The sequence below is a fragment of the Doryrhamphus excisus genome, chromosome 15 (genome assembly GCF_030265055.1).
Source record: "Doryrhamphus excisus isolate RoL2022-K1 chromosome 15, RoL_Dexc_1.0, whole genome shotgun sequence".
Lineage (NCBI taxonomy): Eukaryota > Metazoa > Chordata > Actinopteri > Syngnathiformes > Syngnathidae > Doryrhamphus > Doryrhamphus excisus.
This window is the reverse complement of record NC_080480.1, coordinates 2,572,501-2,595,130: the sequence shown is the minus strand read 5'-3', so window position 1 is coordinate 2,595,130 and position 22,630 is coordinate 2,572,501. Positions and strand designations below refer to the sequence as shown.

The window sequence follows — 22,630 nt, the reverse complement described above, 5'->3', positions numbered from 1 at the left end:
CATATCAGTGTAAATATATTTATTTTCATGTGTGTATTCTATGTTACTTTGTGCAATAATTTGTTTTGTCTTGTTGTTAGAAATGTACGATTCAAATATTTTTTTTTAAGTGATTGTAACGTTTAAGTACACAAGAACCAAAACAAAACTTTAAAATATAGAGACGCTTAAATCAGCAATAGAGATCAATATTATATATGTATATGCAGTATAATATATATTTCTGAGCATACAACCATATTGACAGAAGTTCCCCGGAAGTAGCAATACGAGTATGACGTCACTCTCAGGTACAGCACACGTTTGTTTTGCCTGTGCTTTCTCTCTCTCTTGACAACTTCAAAACAAATTTCAAGAAGATGGCATGGCATGGAGTGAAAGATGGCAAGAATGGTAGGCTTATTTTTCAAAGCATTTGCATGAAGTTTGTCACTTGCTAATTTGTCATTAAGAGCAGTGAAGCGACAGAAGCGGCTCAAATTAATTCTAAACAATGCTGCAGATCTACTTTTGTTGTTTTCTTTTATTTTTTTGCATGTTTAATGCATTCATTTGGGTTTAGCATGGCATGATATTTAAAAATAACAGTCAATTATTATATAGAAAATCTTATATTGATTTTTTTATGTGGCAACGTACACACTATTGCGTTAAGTAAAGAATGAGTTGTTTCTAAAAGCGTATGCGTATATTTAAAAATAATTACTGCACACCCGTTATATTACCAGGCGCTGTCAGCATTTTATTCCAATTTTATTTTAAAATAAAAAAATTAAAATAAAAAATAAAAAATTTTATTTTTTTTTACTAGAACAATATTTTTTCATGGGGTTCTTTTTGTGTGTGTGTGTGTATGTTCCACACATTTTTTCGTCTAAACACATCTTAAGACAAGACACGCACGCTATTAACATCACAGACAATAAAGGGTTATTGTCAATACACAATGTATCGTGGTTGTATTCGCCAAACTAACGTGATACGCACACGGCTCGGACGTTCGCCATTTGAAGCTGACAAATGAAAGTAAATGTCGCTTTACGTTTATCCCCCATCTGTAAATTAGCGCTCAGTTTTGCGTGAGTATTGTCGAGATTGTTGCGTTGCACAAATGCAACAAAGTGCCAACAGATAGAAGGTAGGCAAAATTGTGACGCTCAAAAAGTCCGCAATATATATAAAATATATATATATATATATACACAGACTATATATAAGTTTTCAGATAGGGCTGGACTTCAGGGGGCGTTGCCTTTTTTATATTTGAATAGATAGTAAACAAGCGATTGATGAGGGAATAAAATATGTAAATAGCCTTTATGTTAAGACAAAATGACGACTATGGCGAAGCAGGCGTTCAAGAGATTATACGCGCGTGGCTATTTTTAAAAAACTTATATTTGACATAAACTTTTCTTTTTCTTCTCGGTATCACCGCATACAAATGAGTATTTAATGTCCCGGTTATGTTGGATGTGAACCCGGTCTGGGCTGGGCGGGCGTAGTGTGTTTGGAGCTCCATGCGGATGTGACATTTCAGAGAAGAGCGCAGCCGCCATTTTGACTCCAACACACTCACCGCCGAGCACAAACGGACGGGAGGGAGCGTGTCGAGGGCCGAACGCCGCTCAGTTAAACGCTGCATGACCGGGCACATTCCTCTTGGGGAACGCCGCTTACAGACGGGAATGCGACGACCTTGCCGAGTTTTGCCATTCGCTCTATTAGGGAATTGTTTGATGTCGGGCCGCGCCAACTTCCACAGTAACGAATTGAATGGATAGCTTTCTTCTCCGCTCTTCCCCAGACGAGGGACACGCAGCGGAGCGCACGGACTGGGGATATCGCAGGCAAAGTTGTTGAATGTGCAGTTATACTGCAGCAGCCATTGTTGTATCCGTTATTGGCTACCTTGTGTCAGGTAGCTAAAGCTAGCTGTAAACCGGCTATTTGCTCCACCAGGTGCGGGTCGTCTCTTTGCACACTTCCCGGTGGAAAGCAGGGATCATTTAGCTCCTTTCAGCGGGCCTCCCTCGTCGGAGCCCCGACTCATCCAGCCACCCGCCGTCAACCAGCTCCCCACCAAAGGCGCCGAAATTGGGCGAATAGCGAGCAAATACGTCCGCGTTTCTTTACCCGCTCCCCCGCCGACCTCCCCTCCTCACTCCCCGGCGCTGACAGCGGACAAGGCCGAGGTCGCAGCAGAGCAGGCCCGGCCGCCTAGGCTCGACCGGTCCACCCCACCTCCGCATCCTACCACACCTCAGCAGCAACAGTCCAGAACCCGGTTCCCATCCGAACCGGCCCTGGACAACGTCGACGATAACAAAGATAGCAGGGAGCCCCGCATCGCGACGACAAAAGCTGCCGACATGAACCACCACCATCACCACACGCAGCAACAGAAAGCCGGCGAGCAGCAGCTCAGCGAGCCGGAGGACATGGAGATGGAAGGTTAGTAATTGCACTTTGCAGCACTATACTAGCTTGGGTGTGTGCACGAAGTTGGATCCACGCAATGGGAGGGTGAACTTTCCAGTAAACATAGGGGGCCCGGAGCTAGCCGGCTGCGTTATTGCTGATTGCGCGGCCGTTGCAGCACACTTGAGTGGAGCTGACCTCATTTCGCGTTGGAAGCTTGCTAGTTTGTTTGCTTGCACCCGCATTTTACTCGGGAATACCAAGGGACCTACCGATCAAGAGTGTTAAAAATAACAATTCATTCATTCTATGAGTTAAGTGTGACGTGCATCATTGATTACTGCAAGTTAGGAAGCGGGACGGTGCTGATGTGCAATTGTAAACACTGTGGTTGTAAGCGTGCCAACCAACCCCGGACGTATTGTTGGGTAAAACACCATTGTTGTGCTCCAGTCACTTGTGTCCAGTTTTGACAGCTTTCGGCAACTGCGAATAGAGAAACGGTGTTTTTTACGTTGATAAACACAATTTAAAAAGTGTTGGATTGACTTATGTTCAAGGCAGCCCCTCGGCAATGGTGAGTTAGCATCGTGTTTGATAGCGTAAAAACACAAGCTGAGGCCTGTACTTGAATTATGTCCTTTCAGATGCAAACTAATTCAATTTAACTATAATCACAGTCTTACAAATGTACAGGTAAGTCGGCAAATCGCACGGACATTGGCGGCTAATTTGAAGCTAGGCAATTAGCCTCAAGGCCCACTCGATTACGCTTATTCGCTGGCTAGCACGTTAGTTAGCTACTAGGCTAACGCTAGTGGAGGGGGTGTGTGGCGTTCTAAAATGGTGGCTTTGTGTTTTGCAACCTTCCTCTTGGCAACTGCGCCAGTCTTAAACATTCGATCAATGCCACGCGTATGTAACGTTTCCCTGTTGTCTCTAGCCGTCGTTGACATTTCTCGTTTAGAGTTTATCACGGGTTGTTGGCTGGTACTTGTCACCCGCAGCTAATGGTGGCTAATGACGGCCTCTCGATGGACACTGGCTAAGTGTTTGCTAACGAGCTAAGTAGCTAACGCAGATGCGTCAACCCGGACTTGCCGAGTTGACAATGATATAATACGCGTGTTGAGTGTAATGGAGGTAGCATCCAATGTAAAAAAAAAAACACTTACACGATCGTTAAAGTTAAATTCATTAGTGCAACGTTGACTGCGAGGCTACTAACGGCTTTTGCAGTTGCAGAAAGGCCAGGCCCACGGCGGAGCAGCGCGGGGATTTGCTGCTTCATTGTATGGCAGACCAAACAGCATGGAGCTCGCCATTTTTAATGATCTCTGTTTTTGTTTTGTCCACCCTCCAGTCTGGACACATCTGTTAGCATCATTCCAAGTATTCCTCATTCCACGTCAGCCAAGAGAACGCTTTGATCGTGTGTTTTTTTTTTTTGTTGTACACGACTGTTGTCAGTCCTCAGCATCACTGCGTCATTTATTCCCATTGATTTAATTTTCTGTTTTTAACACTGGACAAATGTCGTGCATCACAAGCACACATGCCTGCTCGTTCAAATGGGTGCTTGAAATTGGCATACTGCAAAATATATTTTTTTAATATTTAGACTTTACAATTTTAACTTTTGATCTTACTGTGGTGCAGCAGGTGTTCCCAAGCCTGTTTTTTTATGCACATTATATTGATTAGCGAGCTAAAGTTAGTCAGAAGCCAACCAGGTAGTGTGTAGTTCAATTAACAGAGTCCGAATGAATGCATAATACGACGGTATTCATATGCGTTTATGCTAAAATAAAGAGCATATTAAACTGTTGTGATTCAGACCCTCCAGGCTTTTTCAAGCCTGACTAATTGCTAAATTGGAGTGAAGTTGCCCTGGTGGCTTTTCATTTCATACTTTTGTACTTGTACACACTGTATTTATTTTTTTATTTCTGCTAAATGCAAAATCCGACATCAAGTCCGTTGAGATTTTGTCACTCCAGTCTTTATTAAAAGACTGCCTGGATGGGGATGAGGAAAAAGAAACATTATTATTATTATGTGCCTGCGGGAAACAGTCACTTGTTTGGACATCATCAACTCCAGACACAAGTGACACTTTTTTGTTCTAATTGTCAGGAAGCTGACAAACACAACTGCATACTATCGGTTTCAATAGCAAGTTACGGAAAAATCCCCTAATAAAATATCATTTATTTTCCAGTTTTTGACCCCTCCACATTGATTTTCCCCACTTCCAGTTGTGGAAAAACTAATCCCAAACCCACTCCGGCATCTCTGTGGGCATGACAAGCAATATTGTCATTGTTAAAGACAACCGGGATAGGCTCTGGCGGCCTAAAAAAATAATTTAATTATATATTTTATGAGATGAATGTTTACTTTCCTAATCCACCGGAGGATTAGAGTATTATTTAACATGGACACAGCTTTGGGTGGAACTTAATTAACAATGCGTCATCACTGTTTAGTGGTCAATTAGATGAAGGATCAAGCGCTCGTGACAGCTGTTGTCAGAGGCTTGAATTACAGTTTAATGCTGCTCCAGTCACAATTGCCTGGGGATATTGCATGGTGTCCATATATGTTTCTCGATTAATTTTTGTGCTAGTTAGTATGAGAATTGAGACTCCATCCTTCATAAGTGGGTCAGCATTTTTTTTAGTCCGTCCTCTGTTTTTGAACGTACTCATATTCACATGACCTTTTGAGGAAGAACTAAATATTATCATAAGCTCCTGGATCATGAATTGTAAATAAATGCGTCATCTTTTTGTGGAAATTGGTTCCCAGTGATATGTATTTGAGTTTGTTGCCGCGACGGTCCACCTGTCAAAGTGACTTATTGCATTTTCTTTCTTTGTGTACAGCTGGTGACACTGACGACCCTCCAAGAATTCCAGCCAACCCAGTAATCAATGGCAACTTGGCCATGGCAGACGGACACAACAACACAGAGGAGGACATGGAGGACGGTGAGGAGGGTGTGCATTGACGCAAAATTAGTGTTTTTTTTTTTCCCCTCCGCATTCATCTAAACACCCCGACTGTTTCCGCTTCTCATTTCCTCCCATTTCACCGTAGACACCAGCTGGCGGTCAGAAGCGACTTTCAGGTTTGTGGTGGAGCGCTTCAGCCGCCTGAGCGAGTCCGTGCTCAGCCCCTCCTGCTTCGTCCGCAACCTCCCGTGGAAGATCATGGTGATGCCGCGCTTCTACGCCGACCGGCCGCACCAAAAGAGCGTGGGCTTCTTTTTGCAGTGTAACGCCGAGTCAGACTCCACGTAGGTGTCCTTGCGTTGCGGTGTTGTCAAACCTCTCACACGGAGGGAAAATGCTGAAAATACTGACATTGTGCAGAGGCATCCTTTAAATCAGAGTTGGTTTCAAGTCTATTCTACTGGAAAGACATTTTTCCGCATATTACAAGTTTATTCCCAGAAAATAAAAAATAAAAAATTTGATATTAAAATACACCTCCCCCTTACTTTTCTTGTAAATTACAGCTGTTTTTTCTCCCAATTTTAGCACTTTTTTCCCAACTATTTAAACTTGGTTGTTGTAAATTTTGTTCTTGTAATAATGACTTTGCAAATTTTTAGTTTATTCTTGTCACATTCTTTTTCTGCAACCAGGTTATTTGTTTCTCATAATATTCCGACTTACATTTTTCAACTTTATGCTACTAAAATTATATATTTTTTCCTCATTAAGTTATTGAGTTACAACTTTTTTCTGTTTATTTTCTGACTTAATTCGTCTAAAATTACTGCAGACTTTGGCATTTATTTTCCTTGTTAATGCAGTGTACACCCGTGCTTTAAATAATAAATAGGCCTTATAATCTTTGTTGCCTTCAGGTCGTGGTCGTGCCACGCGCAGGCCATGCTCAAGATCATCAACTACAAAGATGACGAGAAATCCTTCAGTCGCAGGATTGTTCACCTATTCTTCCACAAAGAGAATGACTGGGGCTTTTCAAACTTTATGTCCTGGAGCGTATGTATTTAAATTCCTAAATATTCATCTGTTTGCTTAGTTGGTCAGTGTTCTGTTCTTTTTTTCAAAATGGGGCAACGTTTCTGACATTGTTCCTCAGGATGTGACCGACCCAGAGAGGGGCTTTATCGATGATGACAAAGTCACATTTGAGGTCTACGTCCAGGCAGATGCCCCACACGGAGTGGCGTACGTACCTTTTTTTTTTTTTTTAATTTGTCTGTCATGGCTTGAAATTTGAATGACACAAGTCTTCAAAAGAAGGTGAAAACTGTAACGTCTGATTTGTCTGCGTGTGTTTGGAACCAGTTGGGACTCAAAGAAACACACAGGCTACGTCGGTCTCAAGAACCAAGGCGCTACCTGCTATATGAACAGCCTGCTACAGACACTCTTCTTCACCAACCAGCTACGTCGGGTATGATGTTTGTCTTTACCGCAGCAATAATTCTAAACAGTTTGGCTTAATGTATCATTAAAATCATTTTTGAGAAAATTCTATACTATTAATGTTAATGTTTTCTGCTTGCAGGCGGTGTACATGATGCCCACGGAGGGAGACGACTCATCCAAGAGCGTTCCCCTGGCCTTGCAGAGGGTTTTCTACGAGCTGCAACACAGTGACAAGCCCGTCGGCACCAAGAAACTCACAAAGTCCTTCGGGTAATACATAGATGTTTCCATCACCGACTAAAATTAGAAACGACTGCGGCGGTTGTTTGATCGACGCCAGTAAAATGCTAATACAGGTGGTCCTCGGGTTTCTTCCTAGACTGTGATTAAGTCAGAACTTGTACCTAAATTAACTCCCTTGTCACTTACGGTACGCAGAACACATGGACGGTATTAAAAAGATGAAAAAACTTTTATTCCTATGGTTGGACTACCATCTCCTTGTAACAGCGCATGGACTCCATGACCTCGCTAGCATTCATTAGCTTTCCAAAAAATGCTATGCATGATGACACGGTGGTGGGCGTTTCTCCCGCTGAGCTTTTTATGATGTTCATTTTCACTTCCATGGTGACTGCTTTCTTTTTCTTCCGCCCGCGCTCGCTGTAGCTCGAAGGAGTCTCGTGTTTACAGCCCAAAATCAAGTTTTTAATTCATTTATGGGACGCTCGTTCGTAACCACAGAACATTGCTTCCACCTGTCATAATCACGGCCACGAAAGTGAGCTAGTGGCATATATACCCCGCCCCCCTCAAGGGACGCGTTATTTTTTTTTTCTTGTGTTTTTCCCTATTGTGCTTCTAAGTAAAGGCTCTGAAATGGAAACAAGTAGAGAAGCAGAACAACACTGATGTTAAAGTCCCTACCACCTTGTAGGGCATACCCCATTATTTGAGAAGCGCTGCTCTATGCAAATTAGATTGCTCTTGTGTCTATTACTGCGCCGCGTTTATACTCACTAGAAACGGCGATCTGTGTCAGTCATGATAGAAATCTACAGTCCACCTTTATTAATCTGACGTGACAACACAATCATGTTTGCCACTATAATACACTGCAGTATATTAGGCTGTTTAGCAAGTATACTGAGTATTAGTCAGATGTTGGCATTCCCCCTATAATAGCGAGGTGCACTGCCTTTGTGTTGCAGGTGGGAAACTCTTGATAGTTTCATGCAACATGACGTGCAAGAGCTCTGCCGAGTGGTGAGTTCTCGCGAAAACATCTATCTGGTAAACAATGTGTGAGATGGCAGGGGGGGAAAAATACTGTTTTTGGTGTGTGTGTTTCAGCTCCTGGACAATGTGGAGAACAAAATGAAAGGCACTTGTGTTGAGGGAACCATCCCTAAGCTCTTCAGAGGAAAGATGGTGGTATGTTTTCTTTCTTTTTGTGCATCCTTTTGAGTCTTCTTCCTTGAGTGTGTTGGTAGAAGTCCACATTTTTTAAAAAATTGCTTCATCAATATGAAAGTAGTAGGCTGCACGGCGGTCGAGTGGTTAGCACGCAGACCTCACAGCTCAGAGACCCGAGTTCAATCCCACCCACGGCCATCTCTGTGTGGAGTTTGCATGTTCTCCCCGTGCATGCGTGGGTTTTCTCCGGGTACTCCGATTTCCTTCCACATTCCAAAAACATGCTAGGTTAATTAGCGACTCCAAATTGTCCATAGGTATGAATGTGAGTGTGAATGGTTGTTTGTCTATATGTGCACTGTGATTGGCTGGCCACCAGTCCAGAGTGTACCCCGCGCCTCTCGCCCGAAGACAGCTGGGATAGGCTCCAGCACCCCCGTGACCCTCATGAGGAAAAGCGGTAGAAAATGAATGAGTTCTCCTCCTATTTTGTGTGGAAGTGGTAACTTTTTGGCTTCTTATTTTGTCTTTCCCCACCCACGGTCATCTCTGTGTGGAGTTTGCATGTTCTCCCCGTGCATGCGTGGGTTTTCTCCGGGTACTCCGATTTCCTTCCACATTCCAAAAACATGCTAGGTTAATTAGCGACTCCAAATTGTCCATAGGTATGAATGTGAGTGTGAATGGTTGTTTGTCTATATGTGCACTGTGATTGGCTGGCCACCAGTCCAGGGTGTACCCCGCCTTTCGCCCGAAGAAGACAGCTGGGATTGGCTCCAGCACCCCCCGTGACCCTTGTGAGGATAAGCGGTAGAAAATGAATGAATAAATGAGTTCTCCTCCTATTTTGTGTGGAAGTGGTAATTTTTTGGCTCTTTATTTTGTCTTTCCCCATCCTCGGTCATGTCTGTGTGGAGTTTGCATGTTCTCCCCGTGCATGCGTGGGTTTTCTCCGGGTACTCCCGTTTTCCTCCCACATTCCAAAAACATGCTAGGTTAATTGACGACTCCAAATTGTCCATAGGTATGAATGTGAGTGTGAATGGTTGTTTGTCTATATATGGGCCCTGTGATTGGCTGGCCACCAGTCCAGGGTGTACCAAAGACAGCTGGGATAGGCTCCAGCACCCCCCGCTACCTTCGTGAGGATAAGCGGTAGAAAAGAATGAATGAATGAATATGAAAGTAGTATATAGAAATGATGAAATCTCGTGTTGAATTACTGTGGTCATCTAAATGTTATGTGTATGTAATCTAAATGTGTCGTTTCTCTCCAGTCATATATCCAGTGCAAGCATGTGGACTACCGATCAGAGCGGATAGAGGATTATTACGACATCCAGCTTAGCATAAAAGGAAAGAAGAACAGTGAGTATCAACACGGCAACTGTGAGACTTTTTGCACTGCCTGTAAAAGCACAGTTCATCTACCAGGATGTACGCCATCTTCTGGGAAATTAGCTCATGTTTTTTTTTTTTTCTTTAAAAGTACGTTTCAGTCTTGATCGCAATGTCTATGTTCTTGTTTTAAAACACTAACACTGACCTTAGTTGTACACTTGGTTTCACTGATGTTTGGTTTCTAATCACATGAACGTTCCTTCCTGTCTCCAGTATTTGAGTCATTTAAGGATTATGTCGCAACGGAACAGTTAGACGGAGACAACAAATACGACGCGGGAGAGCATGGCCTGCAGGTGAGGTTTCACTCTGGCATGAGCCGCAGTCATGCATACACCAATCATATATGGTAATGGTGATGGTTTCATTTCATTTGAACCTGCATCAGATTACAATTGAGTGCCATCCCATAATCAGTTCACAGTTCCACATGTCCAAAAGGAGTAGGAAGAAGCAAAGCTTATTAAATCCTACCCCTCCATCTGGTACTTTTACAATCAGTAACTGTTACATTTGTTCACTTCCTGCTTTCCTAATATAATTTTAATTTATTTTAATTTTATTTAATTAATAATTATTTACTTAATTGTATAAAATTTTATTTATTTATTTATTTTGTTCACTTCCTGCTTTCCTAATATAATTAAATTTTATTTTTTGAACATTTTTTTTAATTTAAAAAAAAAAATCATTTTTTTTAAATAGTTTTATTTCATTTGAACCTGCATCAGATTACAATTGAGTGCATCCCATAATCAGTTCCCAGTTCCACATGTCCAAAAGGAGGAGGAAGAAGCAAAGCTTATTAAATTATTATTACAATCAGTAACTGTTACATTTGTTCACTTCCTGCTTTCCTAATATAATTTTTGTTATTTTTTATTTTTTGTCACGTACCGAAGTATGAGGTGATATGACCATACAATGACATAATGGGTACCATAGTAAATGTCAATATAATGTTATATATATATATATATATATATATATATATATATATATATATATATATATATATATATATATATATATATAGCAAATCATGACTCTTTATCCTTGTATTTAGCAAACATCAACTGCTTGTATTGTTTCTTGAATTGGCTCATCGTTGTGCATATACGCCATACAGATTCATGCATTAAAACGCAGTTCCTCGGTGGAATAAGGGTGCTCATTCAAGCTGGCATATCAGACGAAAATTCACAATGTCCTGACCATCTTCTTTTTTGACGTACAGGAGGCCGAAAAAGGAGTGAAGTTCCTCACTTTCCCTCCGATCCTTCATCTGCAGCTGATGAGGTTCATGTACGACCCGCAGACCGACCAAAACATCAAGATTAATGACAGGTGGGGGATCTTTTTTTTTTTTTTTTTCTTCATTTCACACAAAATGAGACTTAACGGGTGTCACAAGACGATGCTTGAGGTCGGGTCAACGAGAGCGAGACAAGATTTTAACATTAACTTGAACAAATTTGGCATAGGCTCACGTTGCTCCTCGTGAGGCTCCCTTGCACTGTATGACTGTTCTATCTATGGAGGGCTGTTCTGTGAAGCATGTAGGTGCTGAATGTGCTTCGAGACGAGGAGGAAAAAATACATGGCGGCGGCCAAAAAAAAAGTTAATTTTCATTTATTTTGTGATTTATTTATTGCTATTTTTTTTTCCTGAATGATACATCCTGTCACATTTTAATCTCTCAAGATGCTGCGACACCCATAGTGTCTACCTACACTAGTACATGGATGTAGTACAAGGTGCTCTATTATTTTTTTTGAGCAGCAAAAAAAAGGCTTGAACTGCCTTTAAAGTGTGTGTGTGTGTGTGCGCATGCCCCAACTGCATTACCAAGCTAGTGTTGACATTGATCGATTTGAAAGTGGGCTTCCCTATCCGGTATAAAGCTTAGGGGGCCATTAATGGTTGTTCTGGCAATCCACTGGGGGACCGTGTGACACTTTGCCAGCGCAGTCGCACGCCATGGAGAACAGGTGTTTGTTTTCCATCCTTGTGACGCTTCAAGGTGTTGAATGAATAAAACAAGCAGCAAAAGCCTTGGGGATGAGGTGCAGGTGAACTTGCATCAAAGTACTTGGTTAATAATTCAACTACTGACTTTTTTTTTAGTCTTTTTTTACTGGTTCAACTTAAATTTACGTCTTTTTTTTTTTTCTCTCTCTATCTTTTCAACATTTTTCCTTATACTGTTCCTGTTATTCTGTCGTCCGTAGGTTTGAGTTCCCCGATCAGCTACCACTGGATGAGTTCCTTCAGAAGCCTGACTCCAAGGACCCGGCCAACTACATCCTGCACGCTGTGCTGGTGCACAGCGGGGACAACCATGGCGGTCACTACGTCGTCTATCTTAACCCCAAAGGAGACGGCAAAGTGAGTGTCAAGGAACCAATAGTGAGAACAATTTTTTTTATATACATATACCTTTCACCAAAAAAATGTGTGTATTTGGATGGGAATAGTTTATTTGTGTTATTTGATGTATGTACGGTCTAATGCACGAATTATTAAGATATGCTTGATATGGATGGATTTTGAATCTGTCTCATGATTTTAAAAGCAGTCTTGCTCGGAAATTCCCTTGCCGTCGCGTGCAGAATCACTTTGACAGAACGACTTGTAGCATCAATGCTTTGGATGCTGCAGAAACAATAATGAATATGTATCATGTGTCATCTGAATGAGTCACTTTACATAAATGGTTGTCTTAAGTGTTTTCTGCTCGCTTTTCTTCTCCGTCATCCTTCCCCCCCGTCTTCCCATGTCTGCCGTTTTGTTCTGCTGCAGTGGTGCAAGTTCGACGACGACGTGGTGTCACGCTGCACCAAGGAGGAGGCCATCGAGCACAACTACGGCGGACACGACGACGACCTCTCAGTTCGCCACTGCACCAACGCGTACATGTTGGTCTACATCCGGGAGTCCAAGCTCAGTACGTAACATCTTATCTCCTAACACAGGATTTATGGAAGCGTGGATATCATCAATGGCGGGCTCGGCTAACACGTGCTTAATTCCCACTTTGGCTCTACATGCCCACTCATGGCTTTTTGTTATCCCAGGTGAGGTGCTGCTGCCCATGACGGACGTGGACATCCCCCAGCAGCTGGTGGAACGCCTTCAGGAGGAGAAGAGGGTAGAGGCCCAGAAAAGGAAGGAACGTCAAGAGGCTCATCTCTACATGCAAGTTCAGGTAAAGAACTGGGACACCCATTTAAAGTTTTTTTTTTTCGTACCCATTTCAGCCGATGGATGATGATGCTCCCCAAAGTAGTATTATGGTATACATGATATTTTTATTTTTTATTGTTTTATTGTTGTTGCTGCTTCTGGGTGAAAGCAAATTGAATTTGGTTTCTGCTCATTTCCTGCATGTTCCTGACGAACACGCATTTTGTCTGTAAGAGCTGTTCCATAAAAAGAAGCATATCTCCGCAGTTTGTCATAAGTGTGCTGCTGTTTTAGTTATATCGGGATATGTGCCGCTGCTTGAAGCCGAATATGAAACAGTGCCTTGCTCTAAAGGCTGTTTTTGAGCTCATCGGAAATGTTTCTGGAAAGCATATTCAAAGGCTGCTACTTATGCCTTATGGCGTTATTTGGAATAGTGTTTTTCAACCACTGTGAGAAATTGTATAATATATTCATAAATTAGCATTTATTCATCATTTTCTGCAAATATGTAATTGTGGAGTGTCCGTGGTGTAAATGTAATATTTGTCTGCGTGGCAATGTACAGGATGTACAGGAGTCTGATTACTGGCTAAACTGGCAACACCAATGCCTCCGACTTTGTCATCGTATTCTGTCAGACTTATATCTGTGGCGGTCCAAATGTATTTATGGCGGGCTGCCACTTTTTTGGGGGGGGGGGCGGGATGTACAGGAGTATGATTACTTGCTAAACTGGCAACACCAATGCCTCCGAATTTGTCATCGTATTCTGTCAGACTTATATCTGTGGCGGTCCAAATGTATTTATGGCGGGCTGCCACTTTTTGGGGGGGGAAAAAGAGGATGTACAGGAGTATGATTACTTGCTAAACTGGCAACACCAATGCCTCCGACTTTGTCATCGTATTCTGTCAGACTTATATCTGTGGCGGTCCAAATGTATTTATGGCGGGCTGACACTTTTTTGGGGGGAAAAAAGAGGATGTACAGGAGTATGATTACTTGCTAAACTGGCAACACCAATGCCTCCGAATTTGTCATCGTATTCTGTCAGACTTATATCTCTGGCGGTCCAAATGTATTTATGGCAGGCTGCCACTTTTTTTTGGGGGGGGGGATGTACAGGAGTATGATTACTTGCTAAACTGGCAACACCAATGCCTCTGACTTTGTCATCGTATTCTGTCAGACTTATATCTGTGGCGGTCCAAATGTATTTATGGCGGGCTGCCACTTTTTGGGGGGGGAAAAAGAGGATGTACAGGAGTATGATTACTTGCTAAACTGGCAACACCAATGCCTCCGACTTTGTCATCGTATTCTGTCAGACTTATATCTGTGGCGGTCCAAATGTATTTATGGCGGGCTGACACTTTTTTTGGGGGAAAAAAGAGGATGTACAGGAGTATGATTACTTGCTAAACTGGCAACACCAATGCCTCCGAATTTGTCATCGTATTCTGTCAGACTTATATCTCTGGCGGTCCAAATGTATTTATGGCAGGCTGCCACTTTTTTTGGGGGGGGGGATGTACAGGAGTATGATTACTTGCTAAACTGGCAACACCAATGCCTCTGACTTTGTCATCGTATTCTGTCAGACTTATATCTGTGGCGGTCCAAATGTATTTATGGCAGGCTGACACTTTTTTTTGGGGGGAAAAAAAGAGGATGTACAGGAGTATGATTACTTGCTAAACTGGCAACACCAATGCCTCCGAATTTGTCATCGTATTCTGTCAGACTTATATCTGTGGCGGTCCAAATGTATTTATGGCGGGCTGCCACTATTTTTGGGGGGAAAAAAGAGGATGTACAGGAGTCTGATTACTTGCTAAACTGGCAACACCAATGCCTCCGAATTTGTCATCGTATTCTGTCAGACTTATATCTGTGGCGGTCCAAATGTATTTATGGCGGGCTGACACTTTTTTGGGGGGAAAAAAGAGGATGTACAGGAGTCTGATTACTTGCTAAACTGGCAACACCAATGCCTCCGAATTTGTCATCGTATTCTGTCAGACTTATATCTGTGGCGGTCCAAATGTATTTATGGCAGGCTGACACTTTTTTGGGGGGAAAAAAAGAGGATGTACAGGAGTCTGATTACTTGCTAAACTGGCAACACCATTGCCTCCGAATTTGTCATCGTATTCTGTCAGACTTATATCTGTGGCGGTCCAAATTTATTCATGGCGGGCTGCCACAAACACTGCCGTGGTTACGTTGACAGCAAGTCTCTCCAGTATTTGGGATTTTGTCATGATTTAAAGTGTTTGTCCTACAAGATTGCTTACAACCCAAGTTGTCGTTCTTCCTGTGCCCAGATGGTGACAGAGGATCAGTTCTGTGGTCATCAGGGGAATGACATGTACGACGAGGAGAAGGTGAAGTACACGGTCTTCAAAGTCTTGAAGAGCTCCACGCTGCAAGAGTTTGTCCAGAACCTGTCCCAGACCATGGTGAGAAAACGCCTCTCACTCCAAACCCTCCAACCCCCGTCACCGTTTCCGACAAACGGACGGCGCTTTGAAAGTGAGCTGCGATGTGCTTGCAGGGTTTCCCACAGGAGCAAATGAGGTTGTGGCCCATGCAAGCCCGTAGCAACGGCACCAAGCGACCCGCTATGCTCGACTACGAGGCTGACTGCAACAAGTCGGTGAGTGATTGCGTTTCAAATTGTATGTTTTACTGTCCTTTGCCTAGTCTTTTATTTATCATTTATTTTCCTTTTTAGATGATTGGCTTGAGTGACAATGAGAATCCATGGACAATATTTCTGGAGACCGTGGATCCCGAGCTAGCAGCCAGTGGGGCCACGTTACCCAAGTTTGACAAAGATCGTAAGTAACGCATAGTGACTTATACTGAAATATGCATACTTTCATTACAAATAAAAATATCAATACTTTTCATATTTCAGTCATTTGAGGTAATGTTTGTCGCAAACATGATTGATTTGTAAACATAGCCATGTGTGAAATATGAATAATTATTCTTATATTTTATACAATTTTGACATTTTTGCCGTTTTTTTTTTTTTTGTATCTTAGCTTGGCTACCTGAACTTGCTTCAGATTATCAAAATCAATAATTAATGTGTGTGTTTTTTATGCCATGATATAAAATCCACAATTTTGCTTTCAATTTCTTGCTTGTCAAAAATTAAATGGAAAAACTGTCATGTTAACAATGTATTGAACACGTTTGAACCCCTGTGATTAAATAAATGACCAATATTTGTGACATATCTCTCCTTTTTAGATGATGTCATGTTGTTCTTGAAGATGTACGACCCAAAAACAAGAAGCTTAAATTATTGTGGACATATCTACACGCCTATATCCTGCAAAATAAGTAAGTATCGGCAGCATCCGTGTAGCAGTACAAACGATGGGAAGGTTAAAAAAAAAAAAAAAATGGTGTAAATGTTATTTCTGCTCATCTCTCCCCGTAACTAGGAGACCTGCTGCCAGTCATGTGTGAGCGAGCAGGGTTTCAGCAGGAAACTAGCCTTATCCTCTATGAGGTGATCTATTTCTGTAGCATGCACTTGTTGGCACATTCCAACCACCTCTTCTCACTCCTCTGCTCCTTTCATGCAAGCTTCTCTTGTGTTAGCGTCTGTTGGTTTCCTCACACTTGCTCGACTTGGTCGTTACAACACACTAAATGCCCCACAATCTCATTTGTGCCTTACAGGAAGTAAAGCCCAACCTAACGGAGCGCATACAGGACTATGACGTCTCTCTTGACAAGGCCCTGGATGAGCTCATGGACGGGGACATCATTGTCTTCCAGAAGTAAGAAGCCACATGTTTGAGACCCAACAAAGAAACTCGCTCGTTCCGCTGTCCTGATCTCGTCCGCTGTCCTCTGAATATCACGTAGGGACGACCCAGAGAACGACAGCAGTGAGCTGCCAACGGCCAAGGAATATTTCCGGGATCTGTACTACAGAGTGGATGTCATCTTCTGTGACAAGACCATCCACAACGACCCGGGCTTCGTGGTCACGCTCTCTAACCGCATGAACTATTTTCAGGTACGGCTCATCCTACGCTGGTTATTTTAATGTCCTGAAATACGTTGGCGCAACGCATAGAGGCAAAATGAGGTGTCTCCCTGTCATTGTCATAGGGGACGTGAAAAGAGAGGCATTGTTTGATTCCCAGAGCCACTGCGCCGTGATCCGATTTCACTTGAAGAGACACAAGATTACTTTTTATTTTTATTTTTTAAACCAGAAAAAAATTTAACCACCCCCGGCTGACATGTTACCAGTGATTTTTGTCAAAATAATTTTACAAAAAAATTCAAACATTTTTGTAAAAAAATACATTAAATTATGTAAATTAAAAAATAGAAAAAACTAGATATTTTTTTAAACCAGAAAAAAATTTAATCACCACCACCGGCTGACATGTTACTAGTATTTTTTTTTAATTACTCTTTTGTATTAATAAGAACGATATAATTAGTTTAGTGACAGTTATTGTAAAAAAAAATAATAATAAAAAAAATAACGTAAATTAAAAAATTAACTTTTAGTTTAGTTATTGTAAACAATTTTTTTTTTAGAATAATGTAAATTTAAAAATAGAAAAAACAATTTTTTTTTTAAAACCAGAAAAAAATGTAATCACCACCACTGGCTGACATGTTACGAGTTTTTTTTTTAATTACTCTCTTGTATTAACAACGATATAATTATAGTTTATAGTGACAGTTATTGTAAAAAAAAATGTAAATTAAAAAATAGATTTTTTTTTAACCAGAAAAAAATTTAATCACCACCGGCTGACATATTACTAGTGTTTTTTTTTTAATTACTCTTTTGTATTACCAAGAACGATATAATTATAGTTTATAGTGACAGTTATTGTAAAATACATAAATAACGTAAATTTTAAAAATAGAAAAAAAAAATATTTTTTAAAAATTAAACTGCATTAAAATCGTCCAGTTATTGCATTTTGGGCTGACGACTGCAGCTGATGACTGGTTTTCATGGCAGTCACGTGCAACTGTCTTGCAGACACGTATGTATCCATATCACATGCGTGTGCACACAAGCAAAGGTCTCGGAAGCGAGCGATAATTTGCACTCATTCCGTTGTTACAATCAGCTATCCATTAAATGATAACTAACAATAAGGGAAGAGGGCGGGACATAATGCTTGCAGCCGTCAGTCACTTTTAATTGGTGTGAAAATGATTTGTTTACAACAGTAAAAGTGTCAGCGAAGCAACAGTTAATGCTTCTCCGCTACATCATGTGTATCCATATTTATGTGCCGTGGCTCGCCAAAGGTTTGCGAAACATCGATTTTTAAAATGTAAACATTTTGTCGTTTTGTCAGGTGGCTAAGACGGTAGCGCAAAGACTGAACACGGACCCCATGCTGCTGCAGTTCTTTAAGTCACAGGGGTAGGAGGCTCGTCTCATACACACCAAAACCATAGCGGCCTGCATGAGCTCTCATCATCATGGAGTCCCTATAGTAGAAATGTTGCATAACCTGTCCCCCCCCACCTTATTTTGTTGTCTCCCCTCTTCCTCCCGCCTCTTTCTTCTTCTTCTTCTTCTTCTACCCTCCTTGCTCTTTATCATCGCCTCCCCCCTTTTCCCCTCCTTTCTCTCCTCCTCCCTTTTTCTGCATCCTCCCCCCCTGCCTGGTGGTGTGGTGGCCAGGTACAGGGACGGTCCAGGGAATCCTCTCAGACACAACTATGAGGGAACACTCCGGGAACTGCTGCAATTCTTTAAGCCCCGGCAGCCCAAGAAACTCTACTATCAGCAGGTGAGTTTTATTATTATTTTTTTCTTTCTCTTATTTATAGTTTGGTTTGACGTTCAATCTCAAGTGGACTTCATCCCACGACGGCTGCTTTCAGTTCAGATCAGATGTTGATTTCACCTGTTTTATTTCTGGAGTCTTGTCATCCAATACTTCTCTACAAGAGAGGAGAAATATGATCTCAGGGAAGAAGTACATTTGAAACACTTCTATGCTAGGACTACGTTAAAAAGCCATAGCATTTCAGTATGTGGAATCAAACTATGGGATGGATTGAGTAAGGAGCTCAAACAATGCACAACGATGAGCCAATTCAAGAAACAATACAAGCAGTTGTTACTGTTGTTACACTGACTATGGTACCCATTATGTCGTTGGATGCTCATATCACCTTGTACCTCGGTATGTGACAAAAATATATTATCAATAAAAAAATTAATTACAAAATAAATAATAAAAAGTAATAAGTAATAATTAAATAAAAAGTTAATTACATTTATTTTTCAATTTTTTAATAAAATTTAATTAGTTAATTAAAATTAAATTATATTTTTTAAATAAAATTAAAAACATAAAAATTAAATAAAATTAAAATAAATAAAAATTATATTCAGAAAGCAGGAAGTGAACAAATGTAAGTTACTGATTGTAAAAGTACCAGATACTATGGTACCTATTATGTCATTGAATGCTCATATCACCTTGTACCTCGGTATGTGACAAAAATATATTATCAATAAAAAATTAATTACAAAATAAATAATAAAAAGTAATAAGTAATAATTAAATAAAAAGTTAATTACATTTATTTTTCAATTTTTTAATTAAATTTAATTAGTTAATTAAAATTAAATTATATTTTTTAAATAAAATTAAAAACATAAAAATTAAATAAAATTAAAATAAATAAAAATTATATTCAGAAAGCAGGAAGTGAACAAATGTAAGTTACTGATTGTAAAAGTACCAGATACTATGGTACCTATTATGTCATTGAATGCTCATATCACCTTGTACCTCGGTATGTGACAAAAATATATTATCAATAAAAAATTAATTACAAAATAAATAATAAAAAGTAATAAGTAATAATTAAATAAAAAGTTAATTACATTTATTTTTCAATTTTTAAATTAAATTTAATTAGTTAATTAAAATTAAATTATATTTTTTTAATAAAATTAAAAACATAAAAATTAAATAAAATTAAAATAAATAAAAATTATATTCAGAAAGCAGGAAGTGAACAAATGTAAGTTACTGATTGTAAAAGTACCAGATACTATGGTACCCATTATGTCATTGTATGGTCACCTCATACTTCGGTACAAGGTACATTATTACAAAAAATAATAATAAATAAAAAACTTAAACTGTATTATGGAAAGCAGGAAGTGAACAAATGAAACAGTTACTGATTGTAAAAGTAAACTGTATTATGGAAAGCAGGAAGTGAACAAATGAAACAGTTACTGATTGTAAAAGTAAACTGTATTATGGAAAGCAGGAAGTGAACAAATGAAACAGTTACCGATTGTAAAAGTAAACTGTATTATGGAAAGCAGGAAGTGAACAAATGTAACAGTTACTGATTGTAAAAGTAAACTGTATTATGGAAAGCAGGAAGTGAACAAATGAAACAGTTACTGACTGTAAAAGTAAACTGTATTATGGAAAGCAGGAAGTGAACAAATGTAACAGTTACTGATTGTAAAAGTACCAGATGGAGGGGTAGGATTTAATAAGCTTTGCTTCTTCCTACTCCTTTTGGACGTGTGGAACTGGGAACTGATTATGGGATGCATTCAATTGTAATCTGATGCATGTTCAAATGGAATTAAACCATTACCATTTCTGGAAGAATGTACAGTAATCCCTGCCTTTTATTTATAAATTGAATATTTCAATGCTTTGAGCATGGAAAACCTGTTGAAAATACACAAGCGGTGTAGGTGCAAACGCAGGACAAATGACACCTTTTAATTTAGCAGAAGGTTCTCAACTTCTGTCCTTCCCGGGACAAAATTCTACTTGGAAGTGTGGTAGGTGAGATGAGCCACATTTGGCAACTGACGGATGACGTTTTCATAAGAAAACCAGCAGACGCGCGGAACTGGTCCTGCACAACAATATTTAACGCATTTGTGTCATTTGTGTTTCTTTTCATGCACAGTTGAAAATGAAGATCACCGACTTTGAAAACAGGAGGAGTTTTAAATCCATATGGCTCAACACCCAGTTCAGAGAGGAGGTAAACGCCCCCCACAACATCCACGCGACCGCACCATAATAACCCGGATGCGTCAAACCGTGCACTTGTGCGCTTTCCGCAGGAGATCACACTCTATCCCGACAAGCACGGCTGTGTTCGGGACCTGTTGGATGAATGTAAAAAGGCTGTGGAGCTCTCCGAAAAAGGCTCCGAGAAGCTTCGGTATGATGAAATGCTGTGTGTGTGTGTGTGTGTGTGTGTGTTAGAATCCAAGAGCCTGAACTTCCTCCTTTTCCTTCCTCCCCAACTTCCCAGGCTGTTAGAGATAGTAAGCTACAAAATCATCGGGGTTCACCAGGAGGACGAGCTTCTAGAATGTTTATCTCCGGCTGCCAGTCGCACCTTCAGAATAGAGGTAAGTGTGAAAATTCAAAAAAAAAAAAAAAAAAAAAAATCTCGACTTAAATGCACAAGACTAGACACACACACAAACTAAAAAGCACGTCTAAAAACCTCATGTAGGGCTTAACAAGAAGAAACTGATGTTTGGGTTGCTCACCTGTCCAGACACAAGATTAGACACATGCAATCCAGAAAATATGTAAATGTTACACAAAAGTGTGCTAATAAATTAACAATAAAAGCACAAATACTGCGGATTTCGGAAAACAGATGGAATGATACAGCACTCTCCAAAAAAATTCAAAAAAATTAACTATAATGATGAAAATGGTAATAATAAAGATTATAACAATAATGATAATAATAGCAATAATAATATTACACTGATAATAATATATAATGCAAAAAGGGGTAGGCATTTATAAGCTTTTGCTTCAGCCTACTCCTTTTGGGCTTGTGATCAGATAGTTGAATACAAATGTAAATAATGGAAAGTTATATTTTAATTGATGTAAGAAATACACTGTAATGTTTCATATATTTGCCCAAATAAAACATAAATAATAGATACTAATATTACCAGTAGTTTTCACAACAGTGCTCCAAAAACGTATCATGTATTTGACGATGACTTAACCGCAATGCTACGCTGTGATGTCGTACGGCTACAAGAGCTGCTAACCATCTTCCTCATCCAGGAGATTCCTGTGGACCAGGTGGATCTGGACAAGGACAGTGAACTGCTCATCCCGGTTGCTCATTTTCACAAGGAAGTCTTCGGCACGTTTGGGATCCCCTTCTTGCTCAAAATCAGACAGGTGTGTGTGCCCCTGTTTCCATACATTCATTTATTTTTAGGGGGTCTCTCGTTCCGTGTGGAAGTGGTTAACATCTTTGTCCTACTTCACCACTTTTTGAAACACTTTGTATCAGGGAGGCTAACTAGTTAGCTCGGTATGCTAGCGGCAACCGTCTGTTGTGTCCCTGCAGTGTCTGTGCAATATATATAGATATAAAGAAAGAATAATAGTAGTGACTTTTTTTGTTATTTGATGTCTATGTAGTCATACGCAGCATTCCATGCCCTAATTATGAAAATAATATCCTTATTATATTATATATGTGTATAATATTATATATGTATGTGTGTGTATCATGTATGTATATATATGTGTGTATGTGTATATATGTGTATGTATGTATGTATATATATATATGTATGTATATATATGTATGTGTATATGTATATATGTATGTGTATATGTGTATATATATGTATGTATATGTATATATGTATATGTATGTATGTATGTATATATATGTATGTATGTATATATGTATGTATATATATATATGTATGTATATATGTATGTATATA

At 40.0% G+C, this 22,630-nt stretch overlaps 1 protein-coding gene across 12 annotated transcripts in view; it reads left to right on the top strand.

Moving 5' to 3' along the window:
- The first annotated feature begins 375 nt into the window (after window positions 1-375).
- Window positions 376-22,630, top strand: part of usp7 (ubiquitin specific peptidase 7 (herpes virus-associated)) — a 25,452-nt gene continuing 3,197 nt past the window's right edge. The window contains exons 1-29 of one of the 12 annotated variants that reach the window (XM_058049149.1): window positions 376-393; window positions 1,963-2,454; window positions 5,310-5,423; window positions 5,524-5,722; window positions 6,299-6,437; window positions 6,538-6,626; window positions 6,747-6,855; window positions 6,970-7,100; window positions 8,042-8,096; window positions 8,184-8,264; window positions 9,524-9,614; window positions 9,861-9,943; window positions 10,885-10,994; window positions 11,880-12,036; window positions 12,451-12,595; window positions 12,726-12,856; window positions 15,165-15,299; window positions 15,395-15,496; window positions 15,575-15,680; window positions 16,102-16,194; window positions 16,299-16,366; window positions 16,540-16,640; window positions 16,729-16,882; window positions 18,201-18,268; window positions 18,533-18,641; window positions 20,812-20,889; window positions 20,972-21,072; window positions 21,166-21,265; window positions 21,951-22,070. In XM_058049149.1, coding sequence (XP_057905132.1) covers window positions 2,373-2,454; window positions 5,310-5,423; window positions 5,524-5,722; window positions 6,299-6,437; window positions 6,538-6,626; window positions 6,747-6,855; window positions 6,970-7,100; window positions 8,042-8,096; window positions 8,184-8,264; window positions 9,524-9,614; window positions 9,861-9,943; window positions 10,885-10,994; window positions 11,880-12,036; window positions 12,451-12,595; window positions 12,726-12,856; window positions 15,165-15,299; window positions 15,395-15,496; window positions 15,575-15,680; window positions 16,102-16,194; window positions 16,299-16,366; window positions 16,540-16,640; window positions 16,729-16,882; window positions 18,201-18,268; window positions 18,533-18,641; window positions 20,812-20,889; window positions 20,972-21,072; window positions 21,166-21,265; window positions 21,951-22,070 — 3,051 coding nt within the window. In that variant the 5' untranslated portion in view covers window positions 376-393; window positions 1,963-2,372. Of the gene's footprint in view, window positions 394-1,962; window positions 2,455-2,587; window positions 2,735-2,821; window positions 2,999-3,194; window positions 3,337-5,309; window positions 5,424-5,523; window positions 5,723-6,298; window positions 6,438-6,537; window positions 6,627-6,746; window positions 6,856-6,969; window positions 7,101-8,041; window positions 8,097-8,183; window positions 8,265-9,523; window positions 9,615-9,860; window positions 9,944-10,884; window positions 10,995-11,879; window positions 12,058-12,450; window positions 12,596-12,725; window positions 12,857-15,164; window positions 15,300-15,394; window positions 15,497-15,574; window positions 15,681-16,101; window positions 16,195-16,298; window positions 16,367-16,539; window positions 16,641-16,728; window positions 16,883-18,200; window positions 18,269-18,532; window positions 18,642-20,811; window positions 20,890-20,971; window positions 21,073-21,165; window positions 21,266-21,950; window positions 22,071-22,630 lie in introns of those variants that run through there. The other 11 variants (XM_058049150.1, XM_058049148.1, XM_058049147.1 and 8 more) reach the window with 11 other exon arrangements.